The 18066-nt window shown below is 33.7% G+C and overlaps 1 protein-coding gene across 1 annotated transcript in view; it reads left to right on the forward strand.

Annotated features, from left to right (window-relative positions):
- The window catches only part of LOC136033254 (transitional endoplasmic reticulum ATPase-like), a 70465-nt gene that overhangs the window by 26440 nt on the left and 25959 nt on the right, over positions 1-18066 (forward strand). The window contains exons 6-10 of the mRNA XM_065713995.1: positions 1021-1223; positions 4126-4374; positions 5753-5917; positions 9564-9686; positions 14243-14455. Of these exons, the coding sequence (XP_065570067.1) occupies positions 1021-1223; positions 4126-4374; positions 5753-5917; positions 9564-9686; positions 14243-14455 (953 nt within the window). The remainder of the gene's footprint in view (positions 1-1020; positions 1224-4125; positions 4375-5752; positions 5918-9563; positions 9687-14242; positions 14456-18066) is intronic.

Raw genomic sequence — 18066 nt, forward strand, 5'->3', positions numbered from 1 at the left:
TAAGAATTGGAGCTACGGGGATGGGGGTAAAGTGTGATGAATCTGAATAATTTGGGGTGGAGGGGAAGCATGCACAGTTGTGTTGGCCTCAGTTGGTTTAGTGGCACAGTTAGTTGATAGTAGTAGCAGTAGTAGTATTTTTATTGCTGTAAGTAATGAAAAAAAATTTATAATCAATAATGCGCCGCTTTTCTTTTTTTTTTTAACATTTCGAACAGCTTTGTATGCCATGCCAATACAGCTTGCAAGAGGAAGTCTTTGGGAAGAACTGCGAAATGCTTTTCAAGTATCCACCCATTCCTTTTTCAAAAGGCAGACTTTGACCCTTATATTTGTACTGGTCAACGCAAAAAGGCAATTTTGGTATTGGCTTCATAGAAAAATCTCTCAAATTTTATTTATTTAGTTTAGTTTTTATTGCTTCAAATAAGACTCCCTCGTGCTGTAACTTGCACTAAGTAATGATGGGTAACAATTCATGTTAAACTGAAAATTTGCAGAGCTTGATTTTTATTCATTACGAGTGTACTCTACTATTCTGGCGGTTTTACAAGTCATTTTTTTTTCTATTTTGCTGAGTCAATTTCTCGCAGCCTATTAAAGTTAATAAGTAAGAATCTCGTAAATAAAGTTCTTAGTCTAAATTATAGACAATAATTTTTGATGGTTGTCTCGAGGGAGTAGTCGATTCTACACAGTACACATGCATAATGGGAGACTTTTATTTAATATCCACTATGTCAATAGTAAAAGTTACTTTCGTTTGGACCGGGGGAGGAGAGGGCGAGAGTAATTTTTTAAAATATAAAATATATTTCTATTCATAAAGTATATTAATATATTAAAGTATTTTTTAAATATGTTAAAAAATACTTTATTAAATATGGTAGAGAAGAGCAGTTGTCCCCTTCTCTTCCTCCCTGCCCCTACTCCCCAAAATTGTAATTGAGGAGCTTTCTTCCAAACCTTACCGTATATTCCATTTTTAATCAGTGAATTTAGATAAGATTAACGTTTTAGGTACTGGGAAAACTTTGATAGCTAGAGCTGTTGCCAACGAAACGGGAGCCTTCTTTTACTTGATCAATGGACCTGAAATTATGTCAAAAATGGCAGGTGAATCCGAATCAAATCTTAGAAAGGCCTTTGAAGAGGCTGAAAAAAATTCACCGGCGATTATTTTCATTGATGAGCTAGATTCTATTGCTCCTAAAAGAGAAAAGGTAAGTCAAATACAGTGGTGTGAAAAGGTATTGTGATACCAGGTGGTCCAATTTTTCCCCCTTCACCTTTTTTTTGCTTTTTTCAGAACGGTCGAATTTACAATTAACAACATTCATTGGAAGTCTTTGCATTATAGAAACAAGGATGTGAAAAATAAAAGTAAATTGAGTGTTTTAAATAATTTGTATGTAAAAATATTAATGCGACTAAACTAATGCGTAACAAAGTATAAACAAAATACAGTATTTTTAAATATAATAGTTCGACTAAAGTGTAGTCTATATAATAAACTTAGAAGGAAAACAAACTGTATGCTATATATACCAAATAACTATATATAAGAAATTTTTGTAAAATTTGTAAGAATTTCGGCATTTTAAGGTGAGGCACAGACTCGTAACCCCCTCCCCCCTATGTATACCAGCATAATTTTCCAGTATTTTAAAGAGAGGTTATTTCTTGACGGTGTTTTCAACATTTAAAAAAAGTGAAGGGGCCTAAAAAACCACTCTTTTAGGATTTATTCATTTAAGATAACGAAAAAGTCGAATTCAGATATTTATAGTTCAAAAATTTTTACAACAATAGCCGGGTCACTATTTTTTTTTAAATTTCAACTCATTTACGTACATGGAAGATTTTATTTTTTTTTTTTTTCTTTTTTAATTTCAACTCATTTACGTACATGGAAGAAATGATGATTTTCCCAATGTTTCAAAAGTAGTTATACAATGCAACTAACAAAACGTACAAAATGCAAATCTTCTTAGCTTGTATGGCCATCGACCAATCAATTTATTAATGCTAAAAAAAAATGTTATTACAAACGTAAAGCGGTTACTAAATGTAGTTTACCTGTGTTGTTTAACTAAGTAGTTCATATATGAAAATAAATTCTGTCTCTGCTTGATTCCTACTAGTCACAAAGTGGCTTCCTCTTTGATACAAACATATAGTTCTCACAAGTGAAAAAATATGTCTCTTTTGAATGTTCCGACAAACTTATTTGGTCTTGAAATGTTTCTTGATTTTGGCCAAGTGACTAATCTGTTTTTAAGGGATATGTATTCAAAATAAATAGCTTATTGAAGCTTCTAATGATGTGGTTTGCTTCAAATCGGATAGGCAATTTTAATGACAACTATTTTGAAAGAAATGTTTCGTGAAAATAACAAACTGACTAGTAAACGTGAAAAAGGGAAGACAAAATTGGCTTTTTGAATTAATTTTTGCGGTACGCACGAATTGTACGAGAAACATCCGAGACATTACCCAGTTTTCATCCCGGTTAGTTTGCCATGTATAGTGATAGAATATAGTGTCTGACCATGGATAGCTATATTCTATTTAGATACTTAGTTGGTATTTTGGCTAGATGTGATTTGTGGACAGCACTCTCATACACATAATAAATAATTTTGGTTTTATACGGTGAGATTTTCACATTGGGAAATTTTCACATTGGTTTCTGGAGGTAATCTCTCCAGAGGAAAGTTTACACGGGGGGGGGGGGGAACTTGGACAAAATTAATGTGCAAATTCCGTTTTGATTGTTCATGTATTGTGAGCCAAATTCGAACCTGCATTAGTTGAAAAACGTTGAGAAGTTAAATAAAAAAAAACTAGTTTTTTTTTAACTGAAAGTAAGAAGCGACATTAAAGCTTAAAACGAACAGAAATTATTCCTTATGCGAAAGAAGCTGTCCCCTCTTCAACGCCCCGCTCTTTACGCTAAAGTTATTTATTACTTTATAAAGTACAGCTGTGACTAAGAGGCAATCTTTAGGCTACGAATTTTGTCGATTTAGAATTAGTATAAAGAGTCGACTCTTCTGATATATTTGTTGTTATCGAAATTCTGTCTTTTACAGTTTTGGTTACTATTGGACTGAGTAGCTCCTTACTTACAGTTCACTACCACGAACTGTTTAATCATCACCGGAATACGGTCATTCATAATTAATCGTACCTACAAGTTTCTTTGTAATATTATTAAGTTCATGAAATATGTTTTTCGACTTATGCTGGCACTGGCGGGCATGCTACTAGAAACATTACTAGGGAGAGTAGTTGAGGGGTAGGTAAGACACATTTACATTATCAAAGAGCATCGACATACTTGGACATTGGAGCAGTGACGTAGGAAAGAGGGGCAAATCCTTTTCTCCTGTTTATTTCTTCCGAAGTTGCCGCGGAAATTAAACCTTATATATTTAGCTCTCTTCATTTATTTTTTTTTTTGAATAAAAAATAAATTATTTGCAACTGACACTCTCCCTATAAGAATCAAAGCAAGTAGATACTGCTGATTTTCACCTATAATTGCTATGTTTGGTAATAATTCTTTCGATTTTTTTTTTTTATAAAAAGATGTATAATTTTTTTTAATGTATGATTATAAATTAGACAAATAAAAGTTGCTGCTATTGGTCACAACTAAAAACTGCATCAAGTCCCCTTTGGCCAACACAGTTGGGACCGCTCCTCAGTAAATACAAAAAATATACAAAAAAAGCAAGGTCTGGGAAAAATCCGGAAACACGAAAGCATTTCCTGAAATTTTATGGTGGGTTCAAGATCCCTCCTTCTGGGTAGAGGCATGATACCATTATTTCCATTTCGTTGTGTATTTTCATGTTACTCCTAGATTACTCTGAAGGGAGTGAGAGATATTCAAATGCCTGTTAAGCCAAGCGTCCAGGCAACGCTGTTCATCAGTAATAGGCTAGGTAGTGTATAAGTTGTCAATTGTCTCATTACGGATTCCTAGACGTGACTTAGAAATGATGGATTTTAGGAAGTTTTACATGACAGGGGGAGAACCATATACAGCCTTAAAATGCATCCCCTCTCCCCACTATTTAGCACTATGGTGAAATATTTAAATGAGTTTTCTTTTAGACCCATGGTGAAGTAGAACGTCGTATAGTGTCCCAACTTTTGACCTTGATGGACGGTTTGAAGCAACGTGCACATGTCATTGTAATGGCCGCAACTAATAGGCCGAATTCCATCGACCCGGCTTTAAGACGGTTTGGACGTTTTGACCGAGAAGTGGACATTGGAATTCCTGATACAACTGGACGCCTTGAAATTTTGCGAATTCATACTAAGAATATGAAACTGGCTGATGATGTTGATTTAGAGCAGGTAATTTTTATTGCCTTATTTTCTGTCTAAATAGCTGATCGATCGGTTTAAATGCAATATGATCTGGATGCTGATCATTATAGTGCTCTAGCCTCTCTAGCCTAAGTTGTGTTCATATCAGGAATGTAGAATTTAGAATTTGAGTAATTTCAAGTCTTGATCTTTTCCTCGCACGCCAACCAACATTCCAATTGGATAATTTTGCATTGCTGCATTGGATAATGCTAAATCATTCTTCTTTTCATTTTACTGGAATGATATAGACTGAAATTGGATTGAATTTCATGAATACCTTCTAATAAATCTGTTTGTTTATTGTTGGCGTGATAAAGCCTGCTCTGCACAGTTTTATATCTGGTATAAGTTCTACTTTAAGTTCTACATATTACAATTTAAGCCGACAAGTTCCATGACCGGATGAGAGGCTGCTACATTGAAAGACTTACATTCCCGTTTATTTGCTCACGTCGGGTTCAACTCCTGTGTGTTGCTTTTATGGCATTCCATTATTTCGCATTCCTTACCTTATAAAGCTTTCCTAGTTTTCTAACTGTAGTTCTGGAATAGAAAAGGACCTTTCACTCTGCAGCACCTATATTACAGACTTTAGTCCTAAAATTTTCCTTAGAATGATAGGAGATTAGGAAAAAATATTACTTTCTCTTTCTATATTTACCCCAAAGTTAATTGAAATTCTAAGGGTTTGGGCCCAAAAATGCATTTTGAGAATGCAACCGCTGACATATCGACTCTATACCCTTATGAGAGTTACCACCATCTTGATTGAAGATAACCTTCACGCCCTTATAAGAGCTACAACTATTTCTGTGTAGTATAAATTAAATGTCATTGCTCTTTCCTTGTCCTGTGAAGCTTTCCTAGTTCTCTAGCACCATTTCTGCAATAGAAAGGGGGCTATCGCCCTGTTGCACCCGCATTGCAGACTTTGCTCCAAGATATTCCTTAGAATGACAGGAGATAAGGCAGAAAATCCTTCTAATCTCTTTCTATATTTATCTGAAAGCCAGCTGAAGTTCAGAAAATTTGGGCCCAAAAATGCATCTTTTTGGATACAATCTCTGACATACCACCTCCTACCCCTTATAAGATCTACTAAAGTTACACTTTTATTCTAGCTACTAAACTTATAAGTTACTGACTTACTAAAAGTTAAACTGTGTGCACGTTGTGTTTTCTTCCTTTTGAATTACCGCAGCAGATGTATTGCAAATGTCTCGCTGTCGCTGATAACTTTTATTCCTACATCCGTGCGAATGCTTGTTCTCACTGTATTTTTTTTTCTTGCAAAAACCATGTTGGAAAAAACTGTTCCTTATTAATGTGAGATTTCAGTGCTAATTGTTCTCTTATTTTTTAGGTTGCAGCTGAAACTCATGGTCACGTTGGTGCAGACTTGGCAGCCCTCTGTTCAGAAGCTGCATTGCAGCAGATTAGAGAAAAGATGGACCTGATTGATCTTGAAGAGGACATCATTGATGCTGAGGTTCTTGATTCATTGGCTGTGACAATGGAGAATTTCAGGGTAATTTCAATTCAACTACCTATCCGTTATTATCAGTTCTTCAAAAGTAACATCATATCCATTTTATTATTAACCTGTGTCCCGACTAGTCGACATAAATATACTCAGAAGCTGAGATGGATCAAATCGCTTGCTGATCAAAGCATCAGTAACCTGATTTATAATAATTTATGACAAAGTAAATTCAGTTTACCAATTTAGCTAATTAAATAAATTTTAATTAATTTACAATTCATCAAATCAAAAGTTAATGAAAGTATCGGGAAACCAGTTTTTAATTAAGAATAATAAAATTTATCTGATCAATCTAAATAATTTATCATTAATTAATAAGTTACTTTTGTAATTTATCTAATCACAGCCAAACGAAAGCATTAGGAAACTGGTTTTTGATTAATCATGAGGAAATTTCATTAATTAATTGAAATAATTTCATCGTTAATTAATCTTTTAATTATCGAATCACAAGGGAATGAAAGCACCAGGAAATGGTTTTAATTAATCATGAGAAAAATGTAATTTATTATTCACAAAATCTAACATATTAATGAGAAAATTTTATTTATTAACAAATTAATTGATAATTAATTTGATGTAGTTAGTTTTAGTTAGTTGAAACAACTCTTTTCTTTTACTTTGGTTCGAACTTGGTACTTAGTTTTTTTGAAGGCCATTTAGCGACTGCTGAACTTTATGGGCCGATCCAGGAATTGGTGCTCAATCACTAAACATGATTATTGATCATCGTCGGCTATGTATGCATGTATTTTTATATATTGCAAAAAAAATAAAAAAAATACAAAACTGACGGAGTAATACGAGAAAAAAAAGCAAAAGAACAAAAGACAGAAAAAACGCACTTCTAAAAAACGAAATCATCTCAACATTTATAACATGAAAAAACACTTAGCAAAGTGCTATTACTGCCCAGGCGTGTTATATAACGTTCATTTCGCTTTTCTACTGTACGCACTGGATTAGCTACTCCGTAACATGTTGACAGATTTGCATTACTGGTCCATAAATGCAATCTAAGTAGATATTATGTAAAAACACTTCTTTATATCGCTGACATCTGTCTGCGAGAAAAGAGACCAAAATGGGGCAAGCGCAAGCAAACGGGGAACTACAAAAGCATTATGTAAAGTTATCATCGGCTTGTGATGTCTCCATCTCGAACTTATTTTATTTACCTATTAGATTACCCATCTGAGATACAAAAATCCCAGTTTTTGGGCAATGGTGGAAACATGCCAAAAAGACGGATATATATATATATATATATATATATATATATATATATATATATATATATATATATATATATATATATATATATATATATATATATATATATATATATATATATATATATATATATATATATATCATAAAATATAGATGTCATAAAATAAGTACACGTATTTTCTATTGTACCATTACTTCAGCAGATAAGTGAGACAAATGAATGAACAGAAATCGAAAGTTCTACAATTTAGTCCATTCAAGCGGGACATTATAACCCCCATGTGTCGTTTCCAACTCTCAACTCATAAACAATCCTAGGTGTGACATTTACAGGTGATTGCTTGTTTAAGCTGCATGTTGACAATATTGCACGCAAAGTGTGCGCAGGTTTAACAAGTATGCGCAGGTTGGGCTTCTCTGATGCGTAAGTTTCAGTAAGTTTGACAAGTATGCACAGATTGGGCTTCTCTGATCGTCAACTCATACAGGCCTATACAAACTACACTAGGCCTATCCTCGAGCATTGCTCTCCCGTTTGGGGTCCTCAAACTCAAAACACTGCTTACACATCAGCAGAAATAGATGTTCAAAACACGCTATTAAAGTAATGCTCGGACCCAAGTCTGTATCCAGGGGGGCTTTGACCCCCCCCCCAACGAAATGTTTGTCCAACTCGTAAGAACGTTACAAAAATGAATATAAACAAATTTTGGATGCGTTTTTAACAGTTTTTTGTACATCTCCCTCACTCCCCCCGAAGACAAATCCTGGATACGCTCTTGCTCGGACTCCGCTTCAGCAACTACGAAGGTGCTCTCTAACTTGAACACATTATTCGCTCGAACACATAATTAAATAATGAAATTTAATTTCATTAAATTTAATGAAATTAAATTTATTTCATTAAATTTGAAAAATACTATTAGCAAACGAGGATTACAGATCTCTTTTTCCACCATCTGTACTGCCAGCAGAATTACTAGGCATCATAATAAAATGCAACCTATGAAGTGCCATACGAACAGATTTGTAAATTCCTTCGTGCCATACTTCGTAAGCGTATTTAACAAGTGACTGTTTTCTCTTTCTATTTCTCTTGCTATTGTAAAAGTAGCATAGTTTAGCGTACATTTTTGAGTGACATGATAGCTATTTAAATAAACGAATACAAAAACAGACTTATAAAAAGTCATATTTTCAAAAATTGAAAACACGCTTTGGCATAAGTTGCACTGATCGACGAAATTTAACTCCTTAATTTTCTTTTTTTCAAAGTAACCGCCAAAACGCCCAACTTATGGGGCATCAATTTTTTTTAGAAATGTAAAAGTTGGCCTTGACTCTCTTTCAATAGCAAGCCATTCTGTTCTTCCTGTAAGAAAAGTTATTTGCTTTATTAGGGACTCGAATTTTTTCTTACTTTCTTTTTTCGAAATTTTCATATTTTAAAAATTAAACATTTTTGACAAAGTCAAGAAAGGATAACCTTGACAGGTGTAAGCTTAATAGGAGCTTCAGGGACAGACACAGAAATGTATTCCCTGGTGGAAGGGAGGGGTAGATTCACAAATATAGCAGAAATATCATATTTATATAATTATTTCTGACATTATATAATGATATCATTATATTTATATCAATCAGATTTATATTAGAGCTATAAGAAATGTGGGGTTAAATTGAATTACTTTGGTATGACAACCCTTTATACTTACTTTTCTACATCAGTTGCATACGCACTTGTCTGCAAAACATCAGTTACGTTTTTAATTATGTAGGAAAGATAGATGAAGAGGTTTTTAGAGTTATATAGGGGTTCAGAGGTGAGAAATCAGAATGCAGGCGTCGCAAAGGAAATTTCTGCAGATAATTTTTTTTATGGTACTAATACCATAAAAAGTAGTATTATAGTAGTAGTATATTAGTAGTAGTAGTATAGTAATAGTAAGTAGTAGTAGTAAGTAAGTAGTAATAGTAAGTAAGTATAGTAAGTAGTTTAGTAATAGTAAAAGTAGTAGTATAGTAGTATTCGGTGTGTATTCCGCTTATAAAAGCGAATGATAGACTGGGTGACCTAATGTCTAAGTCATTCTAATTTTACTAATTACCTATTCACCGATACTTTGTTAGTAATGTATTCAATTCGTAATTTTGTTGTTTGGGCTATGTTCGACTTTGACGAATATAAAGTCTATTGTTCTTTATTGACTGATTAGGGTGAAGGTATTGAGCAGGTGTTATAGAAGAGTACTTCTATAACATGAACATTAGTGATTTCAAATTAGATTTCTAATTCAATTCTTCTAATAAGATTATCTTATTAAAAATATTCTAAGAATCATCTTCTAACAATCTAATAAGATTCTTATCCTTAATTATGATGGTCATTTTATTCTAGCATGCCATGGGTAAGTCCACTCCAAGCGCATTGCGTGAGACAGTTGTGGAAGTACCTAACGTCACCTGGAATGACATTGGTGGATTAGAAAATGTGAAGAAAGAACTCCAGGAGCTTGTTCAAGTAAGCAATCACTTCTCTTCTCCTTTTATTCTGGTCTCTCACTGCTAATGTCACCAACAATTAACAGCAGTACACATCCGCCTGAAGCAACACAGATGCACCAGCTCTTGCTCTGTCCCAATCTATACAAAGTTTCACCCTTTACCCTGCCCATGGGGCTCCGATCCCCTCTGAATCCTGTGTCATTACCTTTTCTCTTCCTGCCTTTTTTCCTTTCCCTTTCTCCCTTTTTCTCTTTCTGCCTTTTCCATTACCTTTTCATTCAGAGACGACCTGGTTTTAGTTTGACCAAATAGCACAATTTTTGTTAACCAGTCATTCTTCATCTTCTATATACGTCCTTTCTAAGTGTATTCTCGTTTTTTTTCTTTACTTTGACATTTATTCGATTCTGGTCCATTATTGTTTTGTCTTCATCCTCTGCTCCTCTCTGTTGTGCTATCCTAATTCTCCTCCCTTATCTCTTCTATTTTTCCATTGAAAATATTTTTATAACTTTTATAAAGATTTAAAAAAAAACCTTTATAAATTTAAAAAAGTAATAGAAAAGGGTTGAAGCCTGGGCGCTGAAATCAATTGTTGATGACAAACTACAAGTATTGCATTAAAGCTTTGATTGTATAAAGTTTTGACGTTAGCCCTTTGGACAGAAATAGTTGTTTCAGCTTTCTCTCAGATCCCGACGAAAAATTCAAAATATTTGCTTCTCTTTCAATGCTAGTTCTAGAAGATTTGGAATGTTAAATAAAAATATTATATCGTAAAAAAAATCCTTGGTAAACTTAGTAAAATTATGCAGCAGTGTACAATAAATATACATGTAAAGTAATTAAAGAGACAAACGATAAAACACCAACACAGGGTATGTGTTATCACAAGAAAAACGGTCAACTGAAAGAGCTGCACGAGGCAAGACGTTGGAAGCAATTGCTTTCCATCGCTTCCATTGCCGAGTTGTCCGAATGACCCTTCATCTTAACAGTTTTCTCTCCTCTCTTTTAGCTTGTTTTCTTGTTCACACATTATTGTTTCAGCTCTTATTATTTCTTCATCGTATTTTCATCAGCTTTTTTATTTAATCACACAAATGTAGTAGTAGAGTTTGGAACTCCCTGCCGAAGAATTTCAGAGATTCCAACTCCATCGGGGTCTTCAAAAGATAAATGGAAAGTCTTTTGGGTTAATTTTTCTTCATATTCGTATATATATATATATATATATATATATATATATATATATACTAGCTGTTGGGGTGGCGCTTCGCGCCACCCCAACACCTAGTTGGTAGGGGCGCTTCGCGCCCCCCCCCAAGCCCCCCCGCGCGCGTAAGTCGTTACGCGCCATTGTAGTTGTGTCCCTATGTCCCACCTGTGAATATAGATATATATATATATATATATATATATATATATATATATATATATATATATATATATATATATATATATATATATATATATATATATATATATATGTTTATATATATATGTTTATATATGTTTTTAACTACGTAAAACTTGCGAATATACAACATTCTTTGCTGTCCAATTGTCTGTGCATATAAATAGATTGTCAGGTTTACCGACTCTTGAACATGCAACATATAATGGTCCATGGGAAAACAATCCGTATTCAGATCTATACCTCATGATTCTAATGATTGCCCTTGAGCTTTGTTGATGGTGATTGCTAATCGACCATTCCCTGAGTCGCAATCGTCATTTATATATCCCCCTGTGCACCCCGGCGTCCCCTTTGTAGTTATGTCCCTGTGTCCCGGTCGTCATTTATATTCCCTGTGTCCCGGTCATCATTTGTGTCCCGGTGTTCCAGTCTGTGATTTCTCTTTGAGTGTCCCGGGCGTCATTTATATTCCTTGTGTCCCGGTGTCCCGGTCGTCATTTATATCCCCCTGTGCCCCCCGGCGTCCCCATTGTAGTTGTGTCCCTGTGTCCCGGTCGTCATTTATATTCCCTGTGTCCCGGTCGTCATTTGTATCCCGGTGTCCCGGTCTGTATATACATTCGTTTTTTAGTTTTGTTTTTCTCCTTTATTTTTTTCCTTTTTTCTTTTTTTTCTTTTTTAGTTTATTTAGATTTTTAGATTTTTTAGTTTTTTTATTAGTTTTTAGTTTTTTTGTAGTTTTTACCATTTTTTTAGTTTTTTTAGTTTTTTTTTTACTTATGTCCTGGTCGTCATTTATACTCCCTGTGTCCCGGTCGTCATTTGTGTCTCGGTGCTTTGTTGATTGCTAATTTATATTATATTTATATTTATATTTTTTATATTTATTAATATTTTTTTAGTTTTCTTTTTCTCTTATTTTTCAGTTTTTTCCTTTTTTTTAGTTTTTTCTTTTTTAGTTTTTAGTTTTTTTTGTTTTTTACCTTTTTTTAGTTTTTTTAGTTTTTTTAGTTTTTTAGCTTTTTTAGTTTTTTTATTAGTTTTTAGTTTTTTTTTAGTTTTTGCCTTTTTTTAGTTTTTAGTTTTTTACCTTTTTTAGTTTTTTTAGTTTTTTAGCTTTTTTAGTTTTTTTTCTTTTTAGTTTTTTTTGTAGTTTTTACCTTTTTTAGTTTTTTTTCTTCTTTTGTATTAGTGTGAAATAATTCAGACGTCATATGCGGACAAACACGACGTCACTCGACAGACAGACAGACAGACATAACCCACAAACAACTTATTTTTATATATATTTATTCATATTATTTAGTTTTCTTTTTCTCTTATTTTTCAGTTTTTTCCTTTTTTTTAGTTTTTTCTTTTTTAGTTTTTATTTTTTTTTTGTTTTTTACCTTTTTTTTAGTTTTTTTAGTTTTTTTAGTTTTTTAGCTTTTTTAGTTTTTTTATTAGTTTTTAGTTTTTTTTTAGTTTTTGCCTTTTTTTAGTTTTTTCAGTTTTTTTTAGTTTTTAGTTTTTTACCTTTTTTTAGTTTTTTTTAGTTTTTTAGCTTTTTTAGTTTTTTTCTTTTTAGTTTTTTTGTAGTTTTTACCTTTTTTTTGTATTATTTTTTTGTATTTTTTTTGTATCTTTTGTATTAGTGTGAAATAATTCAGAAGTCATATGCGGACAAACACGACGTCACTCGACAGACAGACAGACAGACATAACCCACAAACAACTTATTTTTATATATATTTATTCATATTTTTTTAGTTTTCTTTTTCTCTTTTATTTTTCAGTTTTTTCCTTTTTTTTAGTTTTTTTCTTTTTTAGTTTTTTTTAGTTTTTTACCTTTTTTAGTTTTTTTTTAGTTTTTTTAGTTTTTTAGCTTTTTTAGTTTTTTTATTAGTTTTTATTTTTTTTGTAGTTTTTGCCTTTTTTTATTTTTTTCAGTTTTTTTTTTAGTTATTAGATTTTTACCTTTTTTTTAGTTTTTTTTAGTTTTTTAGCTTTTTTAGTTTTTTTTTCTTTTTAGTTTTTTTTTGTAGTTTTTACCTTTTTTAGTTTTTTTCTTCTTTTGTATTAGTGTGAAATAATTCAGACGTCATATGCGAACAAACATGACGTCACCTGATCCACAGATCCACACACAGACAACTATATATATATATATATATATATATATATATATATATATATATATATATATATATATATATATATATATATATATATATATATATATATATATATATATATATATATATATATATATATATATATATTAAGTAAAATAGTAATATATATTTGCCAGTTCAGTTGAGTGTAAATAATTGAAAAAAGGGCTAGATATAACTATTTGCATTTTTCTCTTTTCCTTTTTTGTTATTTTTTTCCTCTCGGGGTTTATTTCCCTAATCTTGTACTATGAATATTGATAGATATGATTGTAATGTTTTTTCCTATGTTCACTGACCATGGAGCTTTCGTGGGGATGTAAAAAAGATGCATGTATGGTATATTTGACATTAGTAAAGTTGATTTAATGATTACAAATGAAGTATATTTTTCATCACCTCCCCATCGGCAGGATAGAAGTCGAATCAGCTTATACAGTCCAACATTGTGATTACTAATAAGTAACCTATTGTTTCTTCTTTATATATCTTATTTTTTTCTGTTCTTGCCTTTTTTGGGGTTTATATTATATAGACCCTTCCATTTTTCTTTCTCCTGTGTAACTAATATTTACCATAGCTTTTATTCTAATATCTCTTGTGGTTCCTGTTTTCAAGCAGAAAGTTTCTTATTTTATTGATTGCTTTTTGTCTTACCTCAGTTTCGCCTCTACCATTAGAGACACTCAGTGCATCATAGATGTCTCTTCAGTGATCCATCAAGTTTGCTACAGATATAAAGTCCTCGCACTTGGATAGGCTTGCCTGATAGTCGCGCCGTAGTCACACAGTAAAAGAAGTTGTGAGTGTCCCAAAGAAGTACCAAAGTCTTTAATTCCTACGTTAGCATGTAGGCTATAATTCTTGCCTTTTCAAACCGTTAAATGCAACTCTAGATGTAACCTAAGCATTTTATATATTTCCTTGTGGTGTTTTGTTTTCAAACCTCCATATTAAGGCTCCCAAAGAAGTTGAAATCGGTTTGTGTTTATTTTTCAGTATCCTGTTGAACACCCCGAGAAGTTCTTGAAGTTTGGCATGTCGCCATCAAAAGGAGTGCTATTCTATGGCCCACCTGGATGTGGTAAAACGCTTCTAGCCAAAGCCATTGCTAATGAATGCCAGGCTAATTTTATTAGTATCAAAGGTCCAGAATTGCTGACTATGTGGTTCGGTGAATCTGAAGCCAATGTCAGGGATGTCTTTGATAAGGTAAATATAACTGCGCAATTATAAATATAAGAACATCTTTTCAAAAATTACATTTTGAAATGTCTGAATTATTTAACCGATTTAGAAAAATAAGCATAAAAAACAGACGAGTTTCCGTTTATTCGACAGACATGTTTTTGGGAGCGATCTTCGCAGAAAGCTTAGACGTCTCCGACTCATGGATGAGACTTAATGTTTTATGGTTGATTCTGTTGACTCCCATCATAATATTAGTATTCCATCATCACAGTCATGTCAGCTTGAATAGTATTTGGCTTTAGTTTTCATAGGCAACCCAATAACACTGCCTAAGTAAAGAACGATGTTGGCACAATGTTTGTTTTTTTTTTTTTTTTTTTTTGGTTTTTAGACCAGGCCACTTTGTATCGAAGGAGGTGTCAAAAAGCTTCAAAATAGGCTCATTTGATTGGAAACTGAAAGGGCTAGTGCCCTTTTTAATAGCCGAAAGTGACTGGAGGGTAGCTAAGCCCCCTCCCACGCCCACCATTTCCCCAAATACCTCTAACAAATTTTTTTTAGATAGTCATTATGAAATTATGTCTTTGAGGCACCCCCCTCACACACACACACGCACATACATTTTTTTTAAGATAGAAATTTTAAGATAGAAATTTTATTCAAAATAGTCCGAAAATCATATAACAAGGCTGTTGGAGGTGAAACAAACCCCCAGAGTCTGGGGGGTAAGGGTTGTAAGCTATGTCCCGGGAGCATTCAAGGTTTTTATGGAAAGGATGGCTGTATAAACTATAGAGAAGTCTCATTTGGTTGAAATTGGAAGTTATAGTTCCCTTTTGAGAGTCAAAACTGATGGAGGGCAGCTAGGCCCCCCCAGATTACCCTTCTTTTCACCAAATGCAACTGATTGAAATTGCGAGATACCTATTTTGTTCCAAATAATCTTAAGAGCATATAACAATACCTCTAGGGATAACACAACTCCTCAGAGCCCTAGGGCAAGGGTTGTAAGTTATACCCTGCGGGTATATAATGTTTCAATTGAATGTCTGTTTGCATAAACTTCAGCTGGGGCTGATTTTATGTGAAATTGGAAGTTATAGTGGCCCTTTTAAGAGTTAAAAGTGATGTGAGAGCAACCAGCCTCCCCCCTCCCTATATGTCTCATCATTTCCCCAAACACATCCAATCAAAATTTTGAGAAACCAAGTTTGTTTAGCGTAGTTAAAAGGTCCGAACATTATGTCTTTGAGGATGACAACCACCCTAAAACTCTCAGGGCAAGGGCTGTAAGTTATGCCCCGAAGGCAAATAAGGTCTTTATAGAAAGGGTGGTCGTATATACTTCGGAGAGGTCTCATCAGAAAGGTTATAATAAACTTTAGTGCTCTTTTTAAAAGTCAACGTGGTCAGAGGGTAGCTACCCCCCCCTACACGTTGTCTTTTCCCAAAATGCAGAAATTATGAGATAGCTTTTTTATTCAAAATAGTCCAGAGATCATATAACAAGGCTTTTGAAGTTGTCACAAACCACCAGAGCCTAGGGGGAAGGGTTTTAAGTTGTACCCCGGGGGAATTTAAGGTTTTTATAGAAGGGATGGCTATATAAACTTTGGAGGTATAAACTTTGGTTGAAAACTGGAAGTTCAAGTTCTCCGTTAAGAGTCAAAACTGATGGAAGTCAACTAGCCCCTCCTAACTACCCCTCTTCCCTCTTTACGGAAACACATCTGATTAAAATGTAAGATATCCATTTGAAAATAAGATAGTCCAAAGAATACGTAACAATACCTCCAGGGTTGACAACCCTCCAGAGCCCTGGTGCAAGGGCAATAAGTTATGTCCTGGGGGTATATAAGGTTTTTATGGAATGGGTTGTCGTATAAACTTCAGATGGGCACAGCTGATTTGAAATTAGAAGTTATAGTGCCCTTTTAAAGAGTCAAAAGTGATTTTAGAGCAACCAGCAAGCCCCCCCACGCCCTTCATTTCCCAAAAATAAACATCCAAACAAAGTTTTGAGACATCTTTTTTCAGTATTGTTGAAAGGTTTAGCAATTATGTGTTTGGTGGTGACAACCCCTCTGCCCCGAGGCCTCAGGGCAGGGGATGTAAGTTAGGCAATGTTTTCATTGTTAATGTATGATATATGTTATTGAGAAAAGGTATGTATGTTTTACTACTACTTTCCCAAAATACGAAGGACATTGAGTCTTTCAAGGAATGTTGAACTAAATCTAGACATGTTGTGTGTATATCGGTTGTCAAAAAGGCGTAACTCAGGAATGACTGAATTTATTAATTTGGAACTTTCGAGGAATGATAAAGAAGATTATCAATTGACCAAAAAGGCAATGTTTGCACGCTACTACGACTGCCTTACCGCCATTTCTACTGCTACCGCAACTACTACTACCACTACTATCACTAAAACAACTACTTCTGTAACGGGTACTGCTAAGGCTGAGGATATTGAAATAAACATCTGAAGAAAGGTTGAACTAAATCAAAGCATATTATGTGTATACAGATTGATAATACGGGATTACCAGCAATTTTTAGAACGGATTATCGTATCATGAGGAAACTTCGGTGATATCATGAGTGGAATATTCAGTTAACCAAAAGGCAAAATGAACCTGCTGCTACTGCTATCAATACTGCTGTTACTACTACTAATAATGATACACTATTACTGCCACTACTGTTCCTACCACTACCACCACTACTATGATACTAGTACAATTAAGGCTAAGCGTATATAGTTGAAAATTTGACGAATAGTGAGGGGAAGTTTGAACTAAATCAACACACTATGTGCATGCAGATTGTCAAAAACGCGTATCTCGGGAATGGATTTAAGTATTAAGTTGGAACTTCCAGAGAATACTTAAACGAGAAGATCAATGGACAAAAAAGTAATATATGTATGTCGTTACTAACACTACTACCACTGCTTTTTTTACTAATACTTCTGCTGCTGCTAAACTACTCCCACTATTGCTTCAATTGGAACAACATGGTAGGCTTTGAGTATTAAGATGAAAAGGGCGTCAAAAGGGGGTCAAAAGCGCAGATCAGCAATATTTTTGTAACAGCTTACCGTGCCAAGGTGAAACTTCCTAGGCATCATGAAAGGGATGTTCAATTGATCAAAAGGCAAGATGTACATGCTACTACCGCTATTAATACTGCTGCTACTACTGATACTACTACTACTAATGCTACATTAACGCTGCAACTATTTCTACCACTACCACCGTAACTACTGGGATACTAGTACTATTAAGGCTAAGTGTGTGAAGGTAAAATTTGGGAGAATATTGATAGCAAATTAGAACTAACAAAAGACATTATGTGCGCCTAGACTGTCAAAAGAGCGTATCTTAAGAATTGATTTGTGTATTAAGTTGGAACATCGTGTGCTAAAGGGGATGTTGAAAAAAAAGATGATATGTGCATACTGCTACTAATGCTACTGCTGCCACTACAACTATTGCTACTCCCCAAGTTAAGGGTATTAAGGTAAAGCTTTCAAGGAATATTTATGCGGATGTTGAACTAAATCAAAACGAACTATGATCATGTAGATTGTCAAAAGGGTGACAAGACAATATCACAATAACGACTTA

The sequence above is a fragment of the Artemia franciscana genome, chromosome 11 (genome assembly GCF_032884065.1).
Source record: "Artemia franciscana chromosome 11, ASM3288406v1, whole genome shotgun sequence".
NCBI lineage: Eukaryota > Metazoa > Arthropoda > Branchiopoda > Anostraca > Artemiidae > Artemia > Artemia franciscana.